General features: G+C 36.8%; 1 protein-coding gene across 4 annotated transcripts in view; it reads left to right on the top strand.

Annotated features, from left to right (window-relative positions):
• faf (ubiquitin carboxyl-terminal hydrolase-like faf) overlaps positions 1 to 24,276 on the top strand; it is a 1,326,265-nt gene that overhangs the window by 562,970 nt on the left and 739,019 nt on the right. For all 4 annotated transcript variants that reach the window (XM_090382082.1, XM_090382083.1, XM_090382080.1 and 1 more), the window contains one exon: positions 12,604 to 12,715. In XM_090382082.1, coding sequence (XP_090238208.1) covers positions 12,604 to 12,715 — 112 coding nt within the window. The remainder of the gene's footprint in view (positions 1 to 12,603; positions 12,716 to 24,276) is intronic.

The raw sequence follows: 24,276 nt of genomic DNA, 5'->3' as shown, positions 1-24,276 counted from the left end.
TATAAACCCTTTTTATTAATCATTACTGTGTCTCTCGACTAGAACAGGCGCAATATGGCCAAAGTAGCTCTTGCGCCAAAAAACCCAACAACAACAACAACAACAATCACTCCAATTTACAAAGGGGCAATAAAGACAGACAGTAATAATTACATACCTGTTAGTTTAATTTCTGTTTGCAGCGAAAATAATCACCAGGCCACAGGCTTTCTCTGAATCCAAAGATGCTCTTATAATTTAAGGGCACAAAAGGTGATATAGTTGTACACGTTGGCACTAATGATATTAAGAATAGGAGACCAGCGGAATTACTTAACAAGTACAGGTCACTGTTGAAAAAAAGCAGTGAATTAGGGTTGAATTTGAAAGTGTCTGCAGTTCTACCCAGACACGATAGGAAGGAGTATATGATGAGAGCCCTGTCGATCAATTCGGCCCTGGAAAGATTGTGCAAGGCTGAAGGGGTAGAATTTTTTTCAGCCTGGTCTGTACTTGTTAACAGGAGAGACTGCTTCTACAGGGATGGGATACACTTAAATAGAAAGGGTGCAAGAATGTTTGCTGATGCTATCGAGGCAGTGTTAGGTGGGTCGGAAAACTACTAGATTGGGGGGATACAAGGACTAATAGATTAACAGTAGCCACTGGCAGAGGTCAAAGTGATTCTTGCACTGCTTCTATTGGAATGAGCCGCAGCCTGGAAAATAAGATGCAGGATATTTCAGAGACTGCTGGGAATTATTGGGGTACAAGTAAAGACATGGGTTGTGTTAGGGTAGCTAAGAAAAAGAACAGGTGCATGTATACTTGCGTGTACACCAATGTTAGGAGTTTAGTAAATAAATTTGATGAATTTGAGGTCACATTTGCACATCTCAATACATCAAAGGCAGATATTGTGGGGATTTCAGAGACGTGGTGTCACAAAGATATAAGGAATGCAGAACTGGAATTTGGGGAGTACACAATGTCTACAGAAGGGATAGACAGGACAGGAAGGAAGGAAGGAGGGGTTATGCTATTAGTTAAGAAATACATAAAATCCAAGGAAGTGAAGCCAGTCGAGTTTGCTGGACAGTGCAGTGTCGAGTCAGTTTGGTGTCACATAAGCATTGGGAGATCAAAATTGAGAGTAGGAGTGTGCTATAGGCCTAATGACTCTGATGAGTATAATAAGAAATTGTACAGGGAAATAGAGTGGGCCAGTAAATCAGAGTCTTATAATGGGGGATTTTAATTTCCCAGATATTGACTGGAATTTGGTGGCTGGTCACTCACACACTAGCAAGGCTTTTGTGGATTTATTGGATGATTGTTTTCTACATCAGCATGTTTGGGAGGCAACTAGAGGGAGTAATACTCTTGATTTGACGATCAGTAGTGATTCATCCTACATTAAGAATCTGCAGGTAAATGAACCACTAGGTGGCAGTGATAACAGTGTGCTGAAGTGGGATTTACTCAAAGAGGTAACTACCATTAGGGGTAAAGGGAAGGGTTATTGTTTTCGTAAAGGCAACTACGATGGACTGAGACAGTATTTAAATTCTATATAGTGGGACCAAATGATGATGTTACCAACAGCAAATTCAAAATGGGAAGCATTCAAAGAACTTATCATGGAAGCTACTAGGCTTTACATACCAACTAAGAAATATTGTTCAAGGTTTAGGCCTAAGTGGATGTCAGATGAACTAATGAGACATATGGCAGAGAAGAAAAATGCATGGGATACATACAAATTAACACGTGTCACAGAAGCCTATGATAGATACAAGTTGATCTGTAACCAACTTACATAGGAGGTTAGGCAGACGAAGGCAGATTAAGAGAAATCTTTGGCAAGGGATGCAAAGAAAAACAGCAAAGAGTTCTTTACTTATGTAAACTCTAGAATGAAGGGGATGAATCAGATTTGTCCACTTGATATCGATGGGTCAGCTGTTGATAATCCTGCTCAGGTAGCTAACAAACTAAATGAATATTTTGCATCGACATTCACACATGAGGAGTTATTCAGCGAGGGGAATGCCAGACGTGTATTCAACTCTGGCAGTAAACTAGAGAATCTTGTAATAACTCAGAGTAAAGTGGAGGAGAAATTGTTGAAGATAAATACAAGAAAGGCACCTGGGGGTGGATGGGATCTATCCAATTATATTAAAGGAAGCAGCAAAGGAAGTAAGCAAACTCTTAGCCATAATTATGAGAGCTTCCTTGGACTCAGGGGAAGTACCCATGGACTGGAGATGTGCAAATGTGACCCCAATTCACAAATGAGGATCAAAGGGCGACACAAGTAATTATAGACCAGTTAGTTTAACTTCTGTTCCTGGAAAATTAATGGAGGCACTAGTTAAAGAAGCACTGCAGGATCATCTAGACAAGACTTCAGTTATAGCTCAGACACAGCATGGTTTTGTTAAGGGGAAGTCTTGCCTGACCAATTTGATTGGATACTATGATGCAGTCACAAAAGAACTGGATGCAGGGAATAACTTTGATATTATATACTTGGATCTTAGATAGGCTTTTGATACTGTTGCACATGGAAGACTGCTGCACAAATTGGAGCAGTGTGGCATTGGAGGCAAGTTGCTGCTAGGGATAAAGGGGTGGTTGAGGGGGAGAAGACAGAGTGGTAATCAATGGACACTGCTCGTCGTGAACTAATGTTATTAGTGGAGTCCCTCAGAGTTCAGTTTTGGGTCCATTATTGTTTTCTTTATTTATAAATGACATTGATGATGGTATATCAAGCTTAATGTCCAAGTTTGTAGACCATAAGAAGGTTGGCAGGGTTGTCAAGGACACTACTGACACTATGCTACTGAACAGGATCTGGAAAGGTTGAGCAGATGGGCTGAGAGGTGGCAAATGAAGTTTAACATTGACAAATGTAAAGTACTACATATGGGAAACAGCAATCCCAGAGCAACGTATCAACTCTGTGGTACTACACTGACAGTAGTAGAGAATGAAAGGGTCCTGGAGGTGGTTGTGCAGGCAGATATGAAGTTTTCTGAGCAGTGCAGACGGGCTGCAAGAGTAGCTGATGGTGTCTTGTCAATGATATACAGGAATTTTTCTAGCTGGGATAAGGAGGTGATTATTCCTTTGGATAAGGCAATGGTCAGGCCACACCTGGAGTACTGTATACAGGTCTGAAGACCTCATTTCAATAGGGATGTAGAGATGCCGGAACGAGTACAGAGAAGGGCAACAAGATTGGTGAATGGAACAAAGGGGTACTTTTATGAAGAAAGGCTTAAGTTTTGCAAATTACAGTGTCTGGAGACTAGGCACCAGCGAGGTGATCTGATAGAGGTGTATAAAGCGTTGAATGGTTTGAGCATGCTCAATGCTGATGGGATTCTTCCTCTTGCTCAGAATAATCACCTGAGAGGGCATAAATTCAAATTGAGGAAAGGCAGATGTAGGATAGACGTGCAGAAATTTGCCTTTAGCCAGCGAGTGGTTGGTGGAACAGACTTCCATCCCTTGTCGTGGAAGTTGATAGCCTAAATAAGTTTAAGGCTCAGCTGGACAGGTATTTCGAACGAACAGAGGGGTGAAGTGGAAGTGGTTATTTTTTATTTATTTATTTTATTTATTTATTTTTTTTTTTTGGCTGATGCTGCATAAGCTTGCTTTCTTGCATCAATTTCCTCTACTAATGCTAATGCTAATTATGGCTGAGGATTTGCTTACTTCCTTTCTGCCTCCCTTTGTATAATTGAATAGATGCCATCGACACCAGGCCTTTGTTCCTTTGAACTTCCACAATTTCTCTTCCACTTTCATCTCAAGTAGTACAGAATAATTTATCCCCTTGCTAGAGTTTGATAAGCTTAGCTTCTGGCCTCCACTTCCCTACAGACATTCCTCATTTCTGAATGTAGAGGCAAATTACTCATTTAGTTCGTCACCTACCTCAGCAGGATCATCAACAATCGAACCATTGATATCAAATGGATCAATCTGATTTATCCCTTTCCTTCTAGAGTTTACATAAGTAAAGAAGCCTTTGCTGTTTCATATCTCATAATCTGCGTTAGCTTGCATAACATCCTTTGTGACTTGATTGCAGTCTAGTTTATATCTATCATAGGCTTCTATATCACCTGATAATTTATATACATCCCATACATATTTCTTCTCTGCAGTGAGTCTCATTTGTTCATCTGACATCCATTTAGGACTATGCCTTGATTGGATTTTTTTTTTTTGGTATGAAAAAAATGTGCAACTTGTAAAATGTTTGCTGACTCTCTGGAACAGAACATGATCTAACTAAGGAGAATGTCTTTGTGTGTGCTAGGTGCAGAGTGTGTGTAGAAGTTAGGTGCCAACTTAGTGTTCTGATGGGCTCCTATGAGAGCTTGAGGTATAGGGTAGATGCCTTCAGAGAAATTAATATGAGGGCCCATCAAGCTCTCAGCTGCCTAACTCAGCTACCATACGCTTCTATATCACCTGATAATTTATATACATCCCATACATTTTTCTTCTCTGCAGTGAGTCTAATTTCTTCATCTTGCATCCATTTAGGACAATACCTTGAATGGTATTTCTTTTTGGTATGAAAAAATGTGCAACTTGTGAAATGTTTGCTGACTCTCTGGAACAGAACATGATCTAGCTAAGGAGAATGTCTTTGTGTGTGTGTGTGTGTGTGCGTGCGTGCTAGGTGCAGAGTGTGTGTAGAAATTAGGTGTCAACTTAGTGTTCTGATAGGCACCTATGAGAGCTTGAGGTATAGGGTAGATGCCTTCAAAGAAATTAATATGAGGGCCCACCAAGCTCTCAGCTGCCAAACTCAGCGTCAGAGCTCACTCTTGTGCATCAGGTAACACAGTGGCAGTCTCCAAGGCAGAGTGCACTGGTTCCACAGGAGTTAGTTTTTGTCTGTGACTCTATTGTCAGGGAGATAGGTAATCATCATCATCAGCCATTTTCAATCCACTGCAGGATGAAGGCCTCTCCAGCAACTTTCCAGTTCCTTCTGTTTTGAGCACTGGCCATCCATTTACTACTCAAAAATTCATGAATTTCATCTATCCATCTCCGCCTTTGTCTTCCAGGTTTTCTTCTAGCTCCTCTTGGGTACCATTCTGTTATTTTCTTAGTCCATCTGTCATCATGTCTTCGAGCTATGTGTCCTGCCCAAGACCATTTTAGTTCTTTAATTTTGATAAGAATGTCCTTTACTTGAGTTTGCTGCCTAATCCATGTGTTTCTCTTCTTATCTAACAGTATGATTCCCAATATAATTCGTTCCATTCTTCGCTGTGTAGTTCTTAGCTTCTCTTCCATTCTTTTGGTGAGTGCCCAAGTTTCACTTCCATAAGTCATGGTGGGGAGTATACATTGATTCATTATTTTACGTTTCAGACAAACTGGGATATTGCTCTTCAGTATGTGACTATATTTCCTGAATGCTATCCATCCAAAATTTATTCTTCTCTTGACTTCGAGCCATTTATCATTATTACAGCTAATAACTTGTCCCAGATAAGTATGACTCCACCTTTTCAATTTCTGCTCCTTCAATAATTATTTCCCTTTCCGTGGCATACTTGTTCATCATTACTTTTGTTTTAGCCATATTCATCTTTAGTCCAAAATCCTTACTAACTGTGCATAACTGATTAAGATTTTCCTCTAATTCTTTGGGATCGTGGCTTATCACCACAATGTCATCTGCAAATCGTAAATGGTTTAGGTACTCTCCGTTCACATTGACTCCTTTCTGCGACCAGTCTAATCTTCTGAAAGCTTCCTCAAGGGCAGCAGTAAACAGCTTCGGAGATATTGTGTCTCCTTGTCGAACTCCTTTCTCGATTTTAAATTTCCTACTGTCTTTGTCTAGTCTAATAAAGGATGTAGCACTCTCATATATTTTCTTCAAAATCATAATATATGGAGTATCTATGCCTTGTCTTTCCAGTGCCCGAAACATTGCCTTATGCTGTATGGAGTCAAATGCCTTTTCATAATCCACAAATGCCAGGCATAATGGTGTTTTATATTCATTTGCTTTCTCCATTAGCTGTGATATTACGTGAAGGTGATCCATAGTTGAGAATCCTGTCCTAAAGCCAGCTTGCTCTTTCGGTTGATTCTCATCAAGTATTCTTTCTAATCTGTTAGTAATGACCCTTGTGAACAACTTGTAGATATGGGATAACAAGCTAATTGGTCTATAATTTCCAATTTCTGATTTATCTCTTTTCTTATGCAGCAAAACTATGATTGCATTATTCCACTGCTTAGGCATCACACCTTTTCTAATGCACTTTGTGAAGAGCCTTGCCAGTTTTTGTGTTATGTCTCTTCCTCCCAATTTTAACAACTCTACAGTAACTTCATCTTCCCCCGGGGCTTTCCGATTCTTCATTTTCTTCAATGCCTGTTCTACCTCATCAGGAAGAATATCGGGTATGTCGTATGTGTTGCTACTTTGCAATCCATCTTCCTCACTGCTGGTATCATTCCCTCGCTCCTTGTATAATTCTCTATAGTAGTTTTCTGCTATTTGAATTATGCCTTCTCTGCTGTTTATAAGTACACCATCGCTATTCTTCAGTTTCAGTATCATTTGTCTTTCTGTATTACTGCTCATGGCTGCTGATTTAAATCCTTTGTTTTCCCTTAATGCTTTTTCTACTTTTCTTGTGTTAAATCTTCTTATGTCCTCTCTGAGTCTCTTTCTAATGGCTTTGCATAACTCAGTATACTCAATTTTCTCCCTGTCAGTGTTTTTCTTGCTCTTCATTTGTCGTCTTTGGTTCATCATGACAAGTGTTTCTTGACTAATTTTTTCTTCTTTGGATTTCTGTTTCCCTATAGGTTTCTTGGGCTTTATCACTTTCAGAAAGTTGTAATATTCCTCGTCGATATCTTGGTCCTGAGCAGTCTCCAGAAGCTCAAACTTGTTCTTAAGTTCCAGTACATACTGCTTTTTCTCCTCCTCTGTTATTTCAAAGACCTTTGTATTATTTACTCGAGTCAGTTTTTTCCTTTCCTTTCCTACATCTATATCAAGTGTACATCTTACCATTCTGTGATCACTTCCAACATTTACCTTATTCAGGACAGTAACATCATTCACAATATATCTTCTGTTAGTGAGGATGAAGTCGATTTCATTAGTTGTTAATCCATTTGGACTCTTCCGTGTCCACTTTCTGTTCACCCTTTTCTTGAAAAAAGTGTTCATTACTGACATTCTTTGAGATTCTGCAAATTCCACAAGTCTTTCACCTCTTTTATTTCTTTCACCAATTCCAAAATTTCCTATAGTTCCTCTTTCTGCGCTGTTTTGCCTTTTTCCAACCTTAGCATTGAAGTCCCCCATAATAATAATGTAGTGGGTTTTCTGCTCATCTAGAAGACTCTCAATTTCAGTGTACATTTCTTCAACCTCTTCATCATCATGGCTCGATGTTGGTGCATAAATCATTATAATCTTTAGCTTGTACCTCTTAGAAATCTTGAGTATTAGTCTTGACACCCTTGGTGATGTACTTTTGAATTCCAAAATGTTGTTTTTAAAATCTTTATGGACCAGAAACCCAACTCCACCTTCACTCCTTTCACTGTTTCCATTGGTGTACAGCAGATTTCCACTTGATAAACTTATAAGTGATTCATTTCTTCTTCTTGTTTCAGCCAAACCGATGATATTCCAATTCACATTTTCTAATTCCTTTTCCAGCTCTAATATCCTGTCTTCACCGATGAGTGATCGTACGTTATAACAGGCCAGGTTCAATTTCCGTGCATGGCAGCCTGGTCGTACCCAGAGATTCTTAGCACCCTCTGCTTCCACTCTGATCCTCTCACTGCCGTAAGAGGGAGAGTGAAAGCTGCTGGGGACTGAGGGCCATTTGTATTGTTGTGCTCTCATTGCTGGAGGGTTTGGTCTTTTCCTCTTCACGCTGACCAGGCGTCTTGAAGAGAACCACTCTACACGTTCGTTGCCACCTAAGTGACGTAACAGGGCTTACCATCGAGAAGGTGTGCATGAGTGGATTTTAGGGAGGCAGGCCAACCGGACTTCTCCTAAATCTTCTGTAATAGAGAGATAATATTGTGTAAAAAGATAAATAGAAGCCAGGGGCAAAAGTTGATGATGTAGAGCAGGTATCATCTTTTAAGGGCACAAAGGGTGATATTGTTGTAGACTGGCACTAATATCATTAAGTGTAGGAGAATCGAAGATTTACTTAAGAAGCACAGGTCAATGTTGAAAAAAAAGTTGTGAATTAGGGTTAAATTTGAAAGTGTCTGCAATTCTGTCCAGACACAATAGGAGGGAAAATATGATGAGAGCCTTGTCAATCAATTTGGCCCGGGAGGGATTGTGCAAGGCTCATGGGGTATTGTTCTCACTGTGATCCGTGCTTGTTAACAGGAGAGACTGCTGCTACAGGGATGGGATACACTTGAACAGGAGGCATGGAAGAGTGTTTGATGATGCTATTTCGCTAGTTTGGGGGGGGATTCACAGAAGAAAAGGTTAAAATTAGCCACAGGCTGGAGTGAAAGTGATTCTTGCACTACTTTTATTAGAATGAGCAGCAACCTAGGGTGCAGGGTGCTGAAGGTTTCAGCAACTGATGACAATCGTCATGAAACAAATAAATACATAGGCTCTGTCAGGGTAACTAAGAATAAGAATAGGTGCATGTATACGTGCATGAACACCAATGCTAAAAGTATAGCAAAATAAATTTGATGACTTTGGAGTGCTGGTCAAGACATCAAAGGCGGATATTGTTGGGATATCAGAAACATGGTGTCACACAGATATAAACAGTGCAGAATTGGAATTTGGGGAGTACAATGTGTACAGATAGGATATACAGGATAGGAAGGGAGGAGGTATAAGAAATCTAAGGAAGTGCATCAAGTTGACATAGATGGTTAGTGTAATGTTGAGTCAGTTTGGTGTGATGTAAGCATTGGGAGAGGGAAAATAACACACACACACATAAGTCTCTTCAATGTAATGAGTATAACGAGCAGTTGTGCAGAGAAATAGAGGGGTCCAGTAAATCAGAATGTCTTATAGTGGGGGATTTTAATATCCCAGATATTGACTGGAACTCTTGGTTTGGTCACTTGCACACTAGCAAGACCTTTGTGTATTTATTGGATGATTGTTTTCTGCAGCAGCATGTGAGAGAGGCAACCAGATAGGGTAATACTCTTGATCTGGTTATCAGCAGTGATTATTCATACATTAAGAATTTGCAGATAAAAGAACCACTAGGTGGCAATGATCACAGTGTACTGATGTGAGATTTACTTACAGATATAATTACCATCGGGGTAAAGGGAAGTGTTTTCGCTTCCATAAAGGTAACTACAGTGGTCTCAGATAGTTTCTAAATTCTGTACAGTGGGAACGACTGATGATGCCAGCAGCAAATTCTAATTTGGAAGCATTCAAGGAATTAATCATGGAAGCTGCTAGGGTTTCATACCAATTAAGAAATATTGTTCAAGTTTACGTCTAAATGGATATTAGATGAACTAATGAGACTCATGACAGAGAAAAAATACCCATGGGATGCATAAAAATTATCAGGTGACACAGAAGCCAGTGGTAGATATAAGCTAGTCTGTAATCAAGTCACAAAGCAGATTAGGCAGGCGAAGGCAATTAAAGGAAATCTTTGGCAAGGATGCTAAAAAAATAGCAAGGACTTCTTTTCTTATATAAACTCTAAAAGGAAGGGGATGAATCAGATTGGTCCATTTGATATCGATGGTTCGACTGTTGATGATCTTGCTGAAATAGCTGTAGACTGAATGAATGTGCATCTACATGCACATGTGAGAACTTAGTAAGGGAGGAAAATCCCAGAGGTTTATAAAACTGTAACAGGGTGCTTAAGAGATTTTGTAATAACTGAGAGCACAGTGGAGGAGAAATTTTTGAAGTTAAACATAAGAAAGGTACCTTGGTTTGATGAGATCTATCTAGTTATATTAAAGGAGGCTGCAAAGGAACTAAGCAAACCCTTGGCCATAATTATAAGAACATTGTTGGAGTCAGTGGAAGTCCCAACGGGCTGGAAATGTGCAAATGTATTCCAAATTCACAAATGGGGATCTAAGTGTGACAACAGTAATTACAGACCAGTAAGTTTAACTTCTGTTCCAGGTAAAATAATGAGTCACTGGTTAAAGATGCTTTGCAGGATCTAGACAAGACTGCAGCAATAATTCAGACACAGCATGGGTTTGTTAAGGGAAAGTCTTGTCAGAAAAATTTGATTATGCTATGATGTGGTTACAAAGGAACTAGATGCAAAAAATAATTTTGTTACCATACGCTTGGATTTCAGGAATGCTTTTGACACTGTTGCACATGGAAGATTACTGTACAAATTGGAGCAGTATGGTATTAAGAGTAGGTTGCTACAATGGATAAAAGGGTGGTTGAGTGGGAGAAGACAGAGTCATAATCAATGGATGCTGCTCTTCATAGACTAATGTTATTAGTGGAGTCCCACGCGGGTTCGGTGTCGGATCCACTGTTGTTTTCTGTATTTATAAATGATAGTGATGAAGTTATATCAGGCCTAGTGTCAAAGGTTGCAGATGATACCAACATTGGCATGGTTATTAATGACAGTAATGGCAGTATACTACTGCAGCAGGATCTAGAAAATTTGGTCAGATGGGCATAGAAGTGGAAACTGAAGTTTAACATTGACAAATGCAAAGTACTGTATATGAGTAGAAGTAACTCCAGAGGAACGTACTGACTGTGTGGCACTACACTTTGGGTGGTAGAAAATGAAAAAGACCTGGGAATGATTGTGCAGTCAGATATGAAGTTTTCTGAGCAATGCAGACAGGCTGCCAGAGCAGGTCATGGGTTATAGTCAATGATATACAGGAATTTTGCTAGCAGGGAAAAGGAGGTGATTATCCTTTTGTCTAAGACAATGGTCAAGCCATGCCTTGAGTTCTGCGTACTGGTCTGGAGGCCTCATTTTAGGAAGGCTGTAGAGTTGCTTGGGTGTGTACAGAGAAGGGCAACAAGATTGGTGAGGGAACGAAGGGGTCCCCTTACCAAGAAATGCTTAATTCCTGCAAATTGCAATTGGAGACTAGGCACCTGTGAGATGATCTGATTAAGGTGTATAGGGCCTTGAATGGGTTGAGCACTGAATTCTGATGGAATTCTTCCGCTTTCTCAGATTACGAACCTGAGGGGGCATAAATTCAAATTGAGGAAAGACAATTGTAGAATAGATGTGTGGATATTTCCCTTTAGCCAACTTTGTTGTGAAAGTTGATAGTTTAAATAAATCAAGGAGGAACTGAACAAACTTTTAGAGGTAATGTTTGTGTAAAATTGGGTTTTTTTTTTTTTTTGGCTTATGCCAGATAAGCTCATACTCTTGCTTTTTTGTATCACATATCTCTATTACTATTATATCCTTTAATCCTTCCCATTTAGAATTTTCTGATAGTAAAAGCAGTAGTTGGTCCCACTGCATAGAATTTAAAAACAGTCTGAGACCACTGTAGTCCAATTTTATGATATCAAAACCCTTCCCTTTACCCCTCTTGGTAGTTATGTCTTTAAGTAAATTCCACATCAATGCGCTGATCACTGCCACCACCTAGTGGTTCTTTTATCTGCGGATTCTTAATATATAATTCATCACTTTTTATAATAAGATCAAGAATATTACTCTATCTTGTTACCCCTCTGACATGCTGCTGTAGAAAACAGTCATCCAGTAAATCCACCAAATCTTGCTAATGGAAAGTTAAAATCCCTCATTAATTGTTCACCTTTTTATGTCTGTATAACTGGTCAGCTCATTTTGTTTGTGTAGCGATTTATGCTCATCAGTCATTAGGCCTATAAAACATTCATACCCATTTTCATTTTTCCAGTGATTATGTTAAACTAACTCAAAATTGCACTGATCACCCATTTCAACTGCTTGCACTGTGTTAGCATTAATATGCTTTTTATCTAAGTGCATAACCCACCCTTCTTACTCTTTGTTCTTCCTGTTGCATTGTACTCCCCATAATCAAATTCAGTATCACTTATAGCCCCAGTACCTTTTGCTGCCTTGAATAATCAAAGCACATGACATATTTGTTATAATTGTGAATTTCTATAACTTGTTATGAATGGAATTTTTATGGCTATGTCTAACATGACTAATATTAGACTTAGATATATTAGTCATATTAAATATGATTGATTAATATCAAAAAATGACATTCAATTCTGCAATGGCAGATTGAATTATTCTCTCATTTAAGTGATGTTCATTAATTTTTAATATTTTATGTTTCACTCAATATTGGTAATTGAATGTTCCATATTCTTGCACATGTCTAAAAGGAGTAATTTCAAATTTGATTTTTTAATTAATAAACTATTTTTGCATCACTTGTTCAGTTAATTATGGAATTTGACTTCTCCTTCTGTCTGTGTTGAGGGCTAAAAAAAAGCTTCTAGTGAATGATTTTTGTAACTGTATTTGTGCAATCATGTATTATGGGTTTTTATATATATTTATTAATCATTTTTGAATTTTTTTTTCTCCCCAGATTAAAAGTAAACACTGCCAACATGAAAGTAGATCTCTTTATTAATGGAGAGCTTTTAGATCCTATGGATGACAAAAAATTAATCTCACAATTACCATTAAGGGATAAAATGGTAAGTGACTTCTTTTCTTTGAATTAAATAGTAAATTGATGTTAATTGTTTTATTTTTGGTTTTTATTTTAATTTGGTTTTCCTTTGTTTTTCTGTATTGAATTACTGAAGGACAATCAAGAGAAATTGCACTGTTATATGATTTTAGTTGAAAAGAATTTATGAATTTTAATTAACTGCTTTGTGCATGCCTGGAAGTGTCGTGATTATAATAAGATCAAGAATCACGATTCAGTACATAATGAATTCTTATGAACTTAGGACACGTGCACCCTCTAATATCTAGATAATTTCGAAGCATTTAAACCTGATTCTTATTAATATTGCTGGTAGATGACACCACACAATGAAGTTACATTAGGGTTTTCCCCCCCCCCTAACTTCTTATTATGTTTTTTTATATTTTGATGTGCTAACTCCACTGATATGTATTGCTGACATGACTGACAGAACATTAGAAAATTGTTCATGGAGCAAATATGTCACTTTGTCAAGATTAAATGAATTGATTTGTGATATTTGTTTTGTGGAAGTGAATATGAACCTGATTTTAGCAAGAGTTCAAATGGGCTAGGTTTGGCTTGAAGGTATTTTTTGTTTGCATTTCTAATACGGATATAATGCCTGGGTTATTATAGATATTTTCTTCAGTTAACAAAGTTGTAGAAGTTCCAGAGAAGTTGTATCATGTCAGAAGAAAGTATTAATCTGTCATTTTGATAATGAAATTGTTTTAGAATGAAATATTGCTAATATACAAAATTGCATGCCTGCTAGAATATGAAAATAGAAAATATGAAAATATTAGTGTTAGACCTACAAGACCTAAATAAAATAATAATGAAAAGAAAATAAACTGTTCATGTTTCCTTCCTCATCCAGCTGATCTCTGAATTTCCAGCTGACACCCTGACTTATCCATGTAAGTTATTCCAACAATTAAATACAGGTATGACACGGTAGTTTGGTTCCTACAAAATCTTGTGTGAGGCAAACAATGTTATACGGGACTAACAACCAGTACAAAAGGGGGATTACATTCCAAATTTAACAAAAATACACCATTTTTTTTTAACTACCAGAAACTTAATTTTTATAGTAGTAATAACTTGATATTTTAAGTTTATTTTCATAATAGTAGTAACTTAAACAGTAATAATTGAACAAACGTCTTACCTTACAAACGGAGATTCTTATATTAGCATTAGTAAAGGCACACGATCCAAGAATGCAAGATTATATAGCATCAGCCAAAAAAAAAAAAAAAAAAAACACACCCTTCTCATTTCACCCATTCACTCCCTCCAAACGTCTATATAGTTCTGCCTTGAATTTATTTAAGCTATCAACTTCTACGACAGATGGAAGTTTGTTCCAGCAATCAACCACCCACTGGCTAAAGGCAAACTTCTGCACATCTCTCCTACAACTGTCTTTCCTCAAATTGCATTTATGCTTTCTCAGGCGATTATTCTGAGCAAGAAGAAGAATCCCATCAGCATTGAGCATGCTCAAACCATTCAACGCTTTATACACCTCAGTCAGATCACCTCGCAGGTGCCTAGTCTCCAGACACTATAATTTGCAAAACTTAAGCCTTTCTTCATAAGAGCAACCATTTGTTCCATTCACTAATCTTGTTGCTATTCTCTGTACTCATTTCAACAGCTCTACATCCTTCTTAAAATAAGGCCTCCAGACCTGTATACAGTATTCCACGTGTGGCCTGACCATTGCCTTATACAAGGGGATAATCACCTTCTTATCCCTGCTAGAAAAATTCCTGTATGTCATTGACAATACACCGTGGGCTACTCTTGCTGACTGCACTGCTCAGAAAACTTCAAAACTGCCTCCACAATTACCTCCAGGTCCTTTTCATTCTCCACCACTGTCAGTGTAGTACCACCCAATTGATATGTTACACTGGGGTTACTGCTTCCCATATGCAGTACTTTACATTTGTCAATGCTAAACTTCAGTTGCCATCTCTCAGCCTACCCGTTCAACCTTTCTAGATCCTGTTGCAGCAGCATACTGTCATTAACAACCTTGGACCTTAAGCCTGATATACCATCATCAGTATCATTAATAAATACAGAAAACAACAATGGACCCAATACCAAACCCTGGGGGACTCTACTAATAACATTAGTCCATGAAGAGCAGTGTCCATTGATTACCTAGGAAATAAACTCATACACCGACTATTGAACAAAATTTACTGTAACTAAAATTTTTACAAATAGTATAAAAATATAATATAAAACAAATTATTTACAATAAACTAATGACTGTACATTACGGAATACTAAAAACTGTAATAAAAGATCGTTTACAATAAAATAAGCTAAAATATAAAATTAAAAGCGCTAAAAACCTGGAGCTTTCGAGAGCGTCAGCTCTCTTCTTCAACAGTAATATAACTTTCTGCAACATCTCCTTAAATAGCAGGTTCACGGTACTTCCACACGTGGTATTTCTCCACGTGGTTCAATCAGCACATGGTCAGAACCGGAAGCGGAAATGTCTCGGGTACGTGGCAAAGAAAATCGTTCCTGAGGGGTGAAATGGAAGTGGTGTGTTTTTTTTTTTTTTTTTGGCTGATGCTGAATAAGCTTGCTTTCTTGCATCATATGCCTCTGCTAATGCTAATCACAAATTTAACTATTACCTTACCAGTTAATAAAGTTAAATGATGCGTGAAAATCAGAACAATAATTTCCAATTAGCAAAAATAAAAATAAATCAGAGTAATGCTCATGTTATTGACCCACACTTTTTTTTTTTTTTTTTCATTGTTATTGGTGATGAATTATGGGTGTATTACTGTGACCTGGAAACAAATGTCCACTTCTCTAAATGGAAGATTCTCTCTTCTCCAAGATCCAAAAAAGCACAACAATATCACTCAAATATGAAGATCATGCATACCACATATTTTTATTCTTAGGACATTATTCATTATGAATTTGTCCTGCACAGTGAAATAGTGAATCAAGAACACTAGAAAATTGTTCAATGGCACTTGGGCACTATTATATCAAGAAAATGATTGGAAATGTGGGTTTCAGGGAATTGGTACTTGTGTTATGACACTGCCCCAGCACACTTGGCATTTTCCAATCTAGAATTTCTTACATTCCATAGCTGCAGTACCTCACCATTCACCGTAACAGATTTTGCTCTGTGTTTGCATGTTTTCCCCTTCTCAAGTTTAAAGTTCCCTTTAAATGTCACAAATTTTCAACATTGTGGTAGTTATTCAGAATATGAATGGGAACTATTAGCAATTCCAAAAGAAGCCTGTAATCCCTTCTGAAGTTGCCAAGGCCTTGGAATTGGTGTATACAGTTTTATGGAGACTAGGAGATCTATCCCAAGTGCTGGTAAACTTCATTTCCCAAAGGTTAGTTCACTTTCTCTAACATGCCGACTGGGCTAGCCAGGTCGGTAAAGTTTCTGCCTGGCAACCCAAAGGTTGTGGGTTTGAATCCCGCCTCGGGCTTGGATCAGAGTAAATTCAAAAGGTTTGTAGGTGCATTTCAGGTGGTAGATGACTTTCATCAACCTGTGAAATACCGCCACTTTGCTTATTGGAGGCTTGAAGTGGCGAAACCCATGTTTAGTCTCTAGAGCAAAGTTTCCGGTATCTCCCCCCCCCCCCCACATACTTCTCTTTCAAACCATGCACGGTACTAAGTACTATAGGTTTTGATACCTTTCGTGTTTGAGGGTTTCATAAAAAAAAAAAAAAAAAAAAAAAATTTATGGCCACAGAAGCTGTTGCTCCAACAACTAACAATAAATAATAAAAAAAAAAAATTTCCCCTAACTTCTTGATCACACCACATTTCTCAATGTTTTTATAAGTGGTTGTTTAGAACATTGAATCGTAATCATTGCATCAATTCTAATGTCCCTCTGTGTGCACATCCATACATGCTTGTGGGCCTACCAGTGATACTGCTGCTGGTCCTCCACATTAGTAGCATCCCTATGATCCAACACATAGTCTAGGTTCCAGGCTAACATCATAGGAAATGTCATGTTTGTTCTGTGCTGTGATCTCAGGGAATGTGGGTAGGGGATTCTCATTGTTGAGAGTTCCACTTTCAACAAACCACTTTGGTACCCGTTTAAACAAGAGTTCCCAGGATCGATCCATTAGTGTGTTCACCTGTCAACCATGTTAATAACACACCATATACCCTAGTGGTCCAAGAGAGATGATTCAGGGTGGAGATGTGACTTGTTTTTAATGGTTCAGTACCCTTGGTACTGAACCATTAAAAACAAGTCACGAATCTTGATAATATAAATTATTCTTCTGGGGCTCCAACATCACCCCAACTGAAAATACTGACAAAATTTAGCATGCTATCATCATAACAATGAGGCGCAGAGCTGCAGACATATCAGGCCCACGCCCAAATTCTTGATAATGCATTCTACTGGGATAAAAAGCTCATAGAAAGAAAAGTCACCTTCTTTATTTGGAAGGGTTGGTAGTCTTTTCTAAATCTGTTAGATATCTGCATTCTGGGATGGATGTTAATCCTTTATTGGATGGATGTTAATTCACGGCAACAGACCCATAAGACCCTTATCTCATCCTGTGGTGTGATCTCTGATTTGGTTCTTCATGGAGAGTGAACAGGAAATGCTTTCAGCTAAAATTGCAAAGAATAACTGTGGAAAAATGAATATTTTCCTTAGATGGGAATGTAGTCTCCACTGCGAAAATTCGTATCTCATTCTTACTTTCAATTCAACATCTCTGGATTCATTTACAGTCTGACATTTGCAGTTCCCTTTAAGGTCATGTATAACTAACCTTCTCAGGTGCTTTATGTGCCTAGACAGCAAAATGTCTAGGCCTGACCCTTCTTGCAACTAGAAATTGATAGACTGAGATCAGGTGAGCAAAATTGTTGTTGTTGTTCCCTGGGAAATTTGCCATTGGCTATTCAGTTCAGACCACTGTACTCCAGTTCTTATGGTATGAGGATTTATGTAGCTTTCTGTATTATGTTGTATGTTCATAGATCGGTTTGTATGTTCCTTCAATTATTTTGAAGAACGGATTCAGGTTTATCATAAATTGATTTATTACAGGTTTCCACATGAACTGGCTTGAATTACAGGTACTCTCTCAGTAGACACATCTTGGCTCTAGCAGCTCTTATGCCTTTATTATTATTAGCCATATGGTGCAAGGAAGTCTGAGGTTTATGCTGCACCAACCAAAAAAAAAATTGAGTAACCCTGAGAAAGAGAGAGGGGGGAAGGGAAGGGAATCGTTAAGAAAGAGAAGAATGATGATATCCAGCTCAGAACCCTGGGTATGTTTAGCCCATCTCACCAGATGTGTGAGCCCCTAACCTTTAAACATTCTTAATAACACCCAGACCCCAAATTCAATTTGTGAAACTTTTTCTTATGTGGTTTCTTGAAAGTAAAGTTTTTTTACAGACCTTGAGTGCACCTGTTACACTCATGGGCTTGAGATCCATGATTGTGCAGTTTTGTCACGGAATTGATAAAGGTATGTCTTTACATCATTACCAACAGTAGTGTACACCTTCAGAAAGTTGTTTGCAAAATGGGGGATATATTGAACATGTGGTAAAATAGGAATGTTTTCCAAGAATTTAAAATTAATATTTTATAATTTATAAAATTATAAATGCATTTCCTAGTTAACATTTAAATGTTTTGGGCATCGCTATTTTAGAATTATGAACTTGATTCGTCACATTAATGATATAATGGATGTAAGTACAATTGCAGTGCTAAAATATGACTAAAGGAGATGAGGATATTTAAGCCATGCAACTGATAATTTTCGTGATGTGGGCAGTTTTGAATGTTTTCACCCCCCCCCCCCCACCCAGGTTCTCAGTACTTGCCCTACATTACATGAGTGGGTGCATTAGGTATAAAGTACTCTACAAGTGTGATTACCTGTTTGATTTTTTATATGGCCATACTTCAGACAAACAACTAATTATGCAGATAAAAATCAAAAAGGCTTGGGGAATGCTAAAATGATATTGATGTTGCTATGTTAGACATTTTGATTTTTAAGTAAATTCTGTTTTGGCGATATCAGACTGACTTACTCTAAATAAAAAATAAATAAATAAAATAAAATTGTGGACAGTAACTATATGCTTGGCATATTTGCAATTAAATGTCAATCTTCAGTTCCATTATAAATTTATTTTTTTTCCTGAAAGATTAACATTTGTACTACAATGATTTTTTATTTATTTCTAATTGTTAATTTATAAATTTGCTAATTTGTAAAACATTTTCTAAATATAAACTGTTATTATAAGGGGTATTCTATAATTATAAACTTAGCTGACAATGTTATCCTTTTCTGTGTCACTGCCTTCTATAGCTAGACATTTTTCCCATCTGTGTATAAACCATTTCAAGCCTGTGGAATAGAACTTATCACTTTGAGTAGAAAATCAGGCTTCCACTTCATTAATTACCCCTCATTAGTCCAAAATCTGCAGCCCCATAATAGTTTCTTCATTTTAGTGAAGAGGAAGAAGTCTGACGATGAGAAGAATAATGTGTGTTCTACATATTTTCGGAGCCGAACCTGATTGCAAAGTCTACTCTGAGTACAGCTTTGTGAGCATTGTTGTCAAAGCCACCCAAAGGCATTACCTTTGGGTAGCTTTCCAGATCATTTAAACTTGATAGCCTCACTTAACTTTCGAGGTGGTTTCTGTAGTACTTCCCAATGATTACCTTGTGAGTGTAGTCTGTTAGGTATTAGAGTCCCAGATGACTTATGACTTGATCCTTCAATAGCTGCTGGCAGACAATTGAACCTTGCCTTTTTTGTGAGGTTTGTGAAGATGAATGTTTCTGTTTGCTTTTTTTTTTTCTTCTTTCTTTCTTTCTTTTGTCTTGGAATGTATACAACGTTTATCCCTCATTACAGTCTGGCCGAAAAATCATCATTCTCTGTAAAGCTCCAACAGTTGTATTGAACAATGTTGGAATTCATCAGGCTCCCATCTTAGACATGTGCAGGAACTTGTGAACATAGATAAATCTATGGTTCAAACACACCCATGGCTAATGTTAACTTCATTTTCTATCAAATTTATAGACATACATTTGTATTCAAGGATTAGCCGTACCACTTTAGCCACAATACCACGGTCTTCCTTCTCTTGGGTCATCATGCAAACTGCTTCACCCATACCTGACTGTCTTTTCCAGTTTTTCACAGTACTGTAGGTTGGGCAGTCATTCCCATATATAGTTTAATCTCCTCAAGTATTTGTTTTGCTGCTTCTTTGTATTTTGAAAATGAAGAAATTTTATAAAGGACCAGATCATATTGCTTCTTGTTGTATTTGCAGTCCTACTTTAGCAGTGGATCTAGAACAACAAATCGATATACAGGGGGATTCTACATAATTGTTGGAGTTTCCATCGCCTATAATTTTCTAACCGGAAACAACAAAATAAAACTGCTTACAGAATATGAAAGTGTAACTCAAAAAGTTTTTATTACCTATAGAATCAATACTGCAGAATGCTAAACAACTTTGTAACAACTAAACAACTACGGTAAAAAAATAAACAAACAAACTTGGTTTCAAATTTCGAGCCAACTTACCAATAAATAAATTGGCATTCAGAAACAGTTATACCTTGTTTTATTAAAATATTGTATAAATTCCTCCTACATATACAATATTCCTGCAGAGGTATAGATAGGTGGGTATACACAAAATTAAACATAATCAGTAACAAAATGGCCATTTGCAAAAAAGTCATGACAAGACTACATAACATTAAATTAATAAATAAGAAACTTAAAGATATACATAACTTTGTTATTACAATGGTTGACAAAGCTGCATATAATTTTGCCCTTTTATCTAGAATTATATAGATGTTAAGAGTGAACTACACTAGTAATATGTATCAATACATAACATCCTCCATTAACTTAATAGCCAAAAAACTAATAGCATTACATAAAAAATTAAATTGAAACAGTAATAACTTAATTTCCATTTAACTATTATATTCCAAAATTTGACAAATCTCCTATTTCATTCAGATTTATAACCCTGTGTAGAGGTAGTTGTTCTAATGCTCCAAGCACTACTTTAGAAAAATTACTAAAATCAATACTAAATAACATAAATAAAAGTAACATCATATACAACTCCCCACATAACAATATTACCACACATCATATACAAGAACATTAATACTATAAAAAAATATATTAATATAACACAAATACAAACATCTGACTTTAAAAGACTATTCACCAGTATTGATCTTAGCAATTTAAAAGTTGTTCTTAACAGATTATACATAGAACACAAAAAGTATCAACCTTGATTTAACTTACTGGGATACTAATATAGTTTGGGAAGGATGTTACGTGGTTGTTATAATATATGTGGTTTATGATATATATTAATAATTCATTACTGGGATACACTAATTAACCTGTCTATTTTTAAAAACTACAATGGAACTTCATTATACCTACAAGTGAAAGGTACCCCGGTGGAAAATCTGGTATCATGTATAATAGCAACCCTATAATCAGCTGAAAAAACATTTCCAGATGACCTATTTCTATTCAGATACATGGATGATATTTCTGTCTTTAACTTTCCACCTTTCATTCAAGATTTCAGCAGCCTATATCCAGAAGAGCTTACCCTGGGAAAAACTAACACCTGAGGTAATATTGCGATTACTTGGACGTAAAAATATAAATATCCACTAATACAAAAGATACAAATGTCTATAACAAAAGAAATGCATTTAATTTCAATTTAGGCAACTCTACTCGCTGGTCATCCAATATCTCTAAATCTGTACATGCCAATATCATTCTATCCCAATGCTTTCAGGGATTGCTTTCATCTGCATTAAAAGTTCTACCTGTATAATCAACATCAAAGCCTTATATAATAAACTGGTATATAATAATTTTCCTATCCCATATCTAAAATATCACTTCAGAAGGTCCATAAATATTATAAATTTCAAAAAGCTCTTACCACAACTTATTGCACTAATTTAGTAATTGCAAGGTAAAATGATAGGTTTTAGATTCAGAATAATATGTGTATAGTATACACCATGCTTTCGACGTGTGAAAGTCTGGTGTGAAAATCTGCACCCACTGCAGATTTTCGTGGTGTGAAAATTATGGTGTGAAAATCTGCACCCACTGGCTAGCAACCTATAGTGTATTTCTTATAAACATTTTTTATTTAGATTACATAATATATTTAGGACAATAGCCTCAGTTACATAAAGCTTAACTAATGTATAAGTTAATGCTAGCACATCATGTCTATACGTAGCCAACTACTACATAGTTGAGAAATGGCGTGATTTAAATATATCTCATATTGTGAATACACAACAAGTTTCCATGATACTGCACTACCTCAAATAAGTAACGCTTTGCCACTGGAGAAGACTACTGTTACTTATTCTTGGAGGATACCGCCACCTAGACAGGCACCATTTCGGTGCCTGTTGGCTCCACGATGGTGGGTAGGCAGGTACCCTGGTGTTGCAATGATGACAACCAGTTGCGAAGTATATCTTATTCGAGGTTGTGCAATATCATGGTAACTTGTGAAGGTGTTTACAATGTGAGATATACTTAAATGATGCCATTTCTCAAATACACATGACGCTATTGCCCTAAATGTATTATGTAATCTTAATTACTTGTACACCATCAGGCATCTCATATTGTGAATTTATACTTTGCAGGTGGGTTGTCATTATTGCAACACCATGGTACCTGCCCACCCACCGATGAGGAGCTAACAAGCTGCAAAACTGTACCATCTGGGTGGTTGGTATTTGCTGAGAATAAGTAACAGTAATCTTTTCCATTGGTGAAGTGTTACTTATTCAAGATAGTTAGATAATATGAATCAGAGCTGTACTACTCAATATGTTCTACGTTGATAATAATATTAGTAAAATAATAAGAGGAGTATACCTCAGTATAGTACGTAGAACACTTCCATATGATACCCTCCAGAAATTAAAACGAAAAAATCGACAACTTGCCGGTACATTAAAGTAAAATATAAATAATTAAATAATCAATTTAACACAATTCAAATCAATTTAAAACAATTAAAAATCGATTTAATGCAATTAAAAATCAAATTAACGCAATTAAAAGAATCTAATGAAAATATTCAAAACAATTTTCCTTCCTGAAGCTGACAACGCTTTTCGACCATATGTCGTGATCACAGGAATGAAAATTACCGAATTGGGTTAAACCTGATACTTAAATAGAGATTATTTGTCTTTGCGCATGTGCGTAAAGGTCCACGCATCGGAGATCAAATATGGCCGCCGAACATTAACAGAATTCTCGTGTAATTTAATTTCAATGGTTTCTGCAATTAATAGTTGCATATAATTACGTTGAACGTTAAGTTTTTTGGCCTCGTTAAATAAAAAATATGTTTTTCGTTAATGGCATGAAAGGCTAATTCTGACACTGCTGAACGAGAAGCATGAACTGAAGCTTGATGTTGATTTACACGAATATTAAGAGAAAATTGGGTCGAACCTTGGTAAGACGAGTCGCAATCACCGCAAGATATGTTGTATACCAGATCATTAATTTGTGTTGCGAACACTGAAAGAACCGAGCGATTGTTCAGTATAGTGTGTAACTTCCGTATTGGCCTAGCTACAATTTTAAATTCGGTATCTTTAAAGAATCTGTTAAGCTGTTTGTGCCACTGTTCAACATATGGGACAGAAATAAAGTATTTTTTGTTATTATTATTGTTGATTGGTGTAGTATTTTGTATCCTATCCTTAGCTTGTACCCTAATTCGGTTTATTGTGGTAATGGAATAACCCCTGTTTAAGAATCTGCTAGTTAATATTTGTATTTCTGAGTCCAAAGCAGATTCTGTCGTTGAATATTTATAGGCATTAAGAAATTGATTAAAGATAATCGATCTTTTGTAGGTGAACGGGTGATAGCTGTTATAATGTAGAAGCATACCGATGTTTGTAGGTTTTCGATAGATGCTAAATTGTATTTTATTCGAGTCCCGGGTAATCGAGAAATTTAGAAAGTTTAATGACTTTATCCTCCCTTTCCAATGTAAATTTGAGTCTAGAATGAATATTATTAAACGAATGTAAAATGTCTTGGATAGTACTACTATCGGTAATAACTAGAACATCGTCTAAATACCTCCCATAGTATGTGATACGGGTTCGAAAAGGTGTCAAATGTATCTGCTCAATCGTTGAGAGATAGATCTCTGACATTAAGCCACTCCGGCTCAAACCCATTGGTAATCCAAAAATTTGTTTGTACAGTTTGTCTCGAAAGGTGATGTAGTTAGCCTCAACTAACAGTTTAATTAAGTGAAAGATTTCCTTAATAGGTAGCTTCATATAATTAATCGGTGTCGAGTTTTTATTTAACATATCCCAAATAATATCTAATGTGTATTCAACGTTTACATTCGTATATAATGAGGTAACAT

The sequence above is a fragment of the Mastigoproctus giganteus genome, chromosome 9 (assembly GCF_048544385.1).
Source record: "Mastigoproctus giganteus isolate SK-2022 chromosome 9, ASM4854438v1, whole genome shotgun sequence".
In the NCBI taxonomy this organism is placed as follows: domain Eukaryota; kingdom Metazoa; phylum Arthropoda; class Arachnida; order Uropygi; family Thelyphonidae; genus Mastigoproctus; species Mastigoproctus giganteus.
This window is presented reverse-complemented; position numbering and strand designations above follow the sequence as displayed.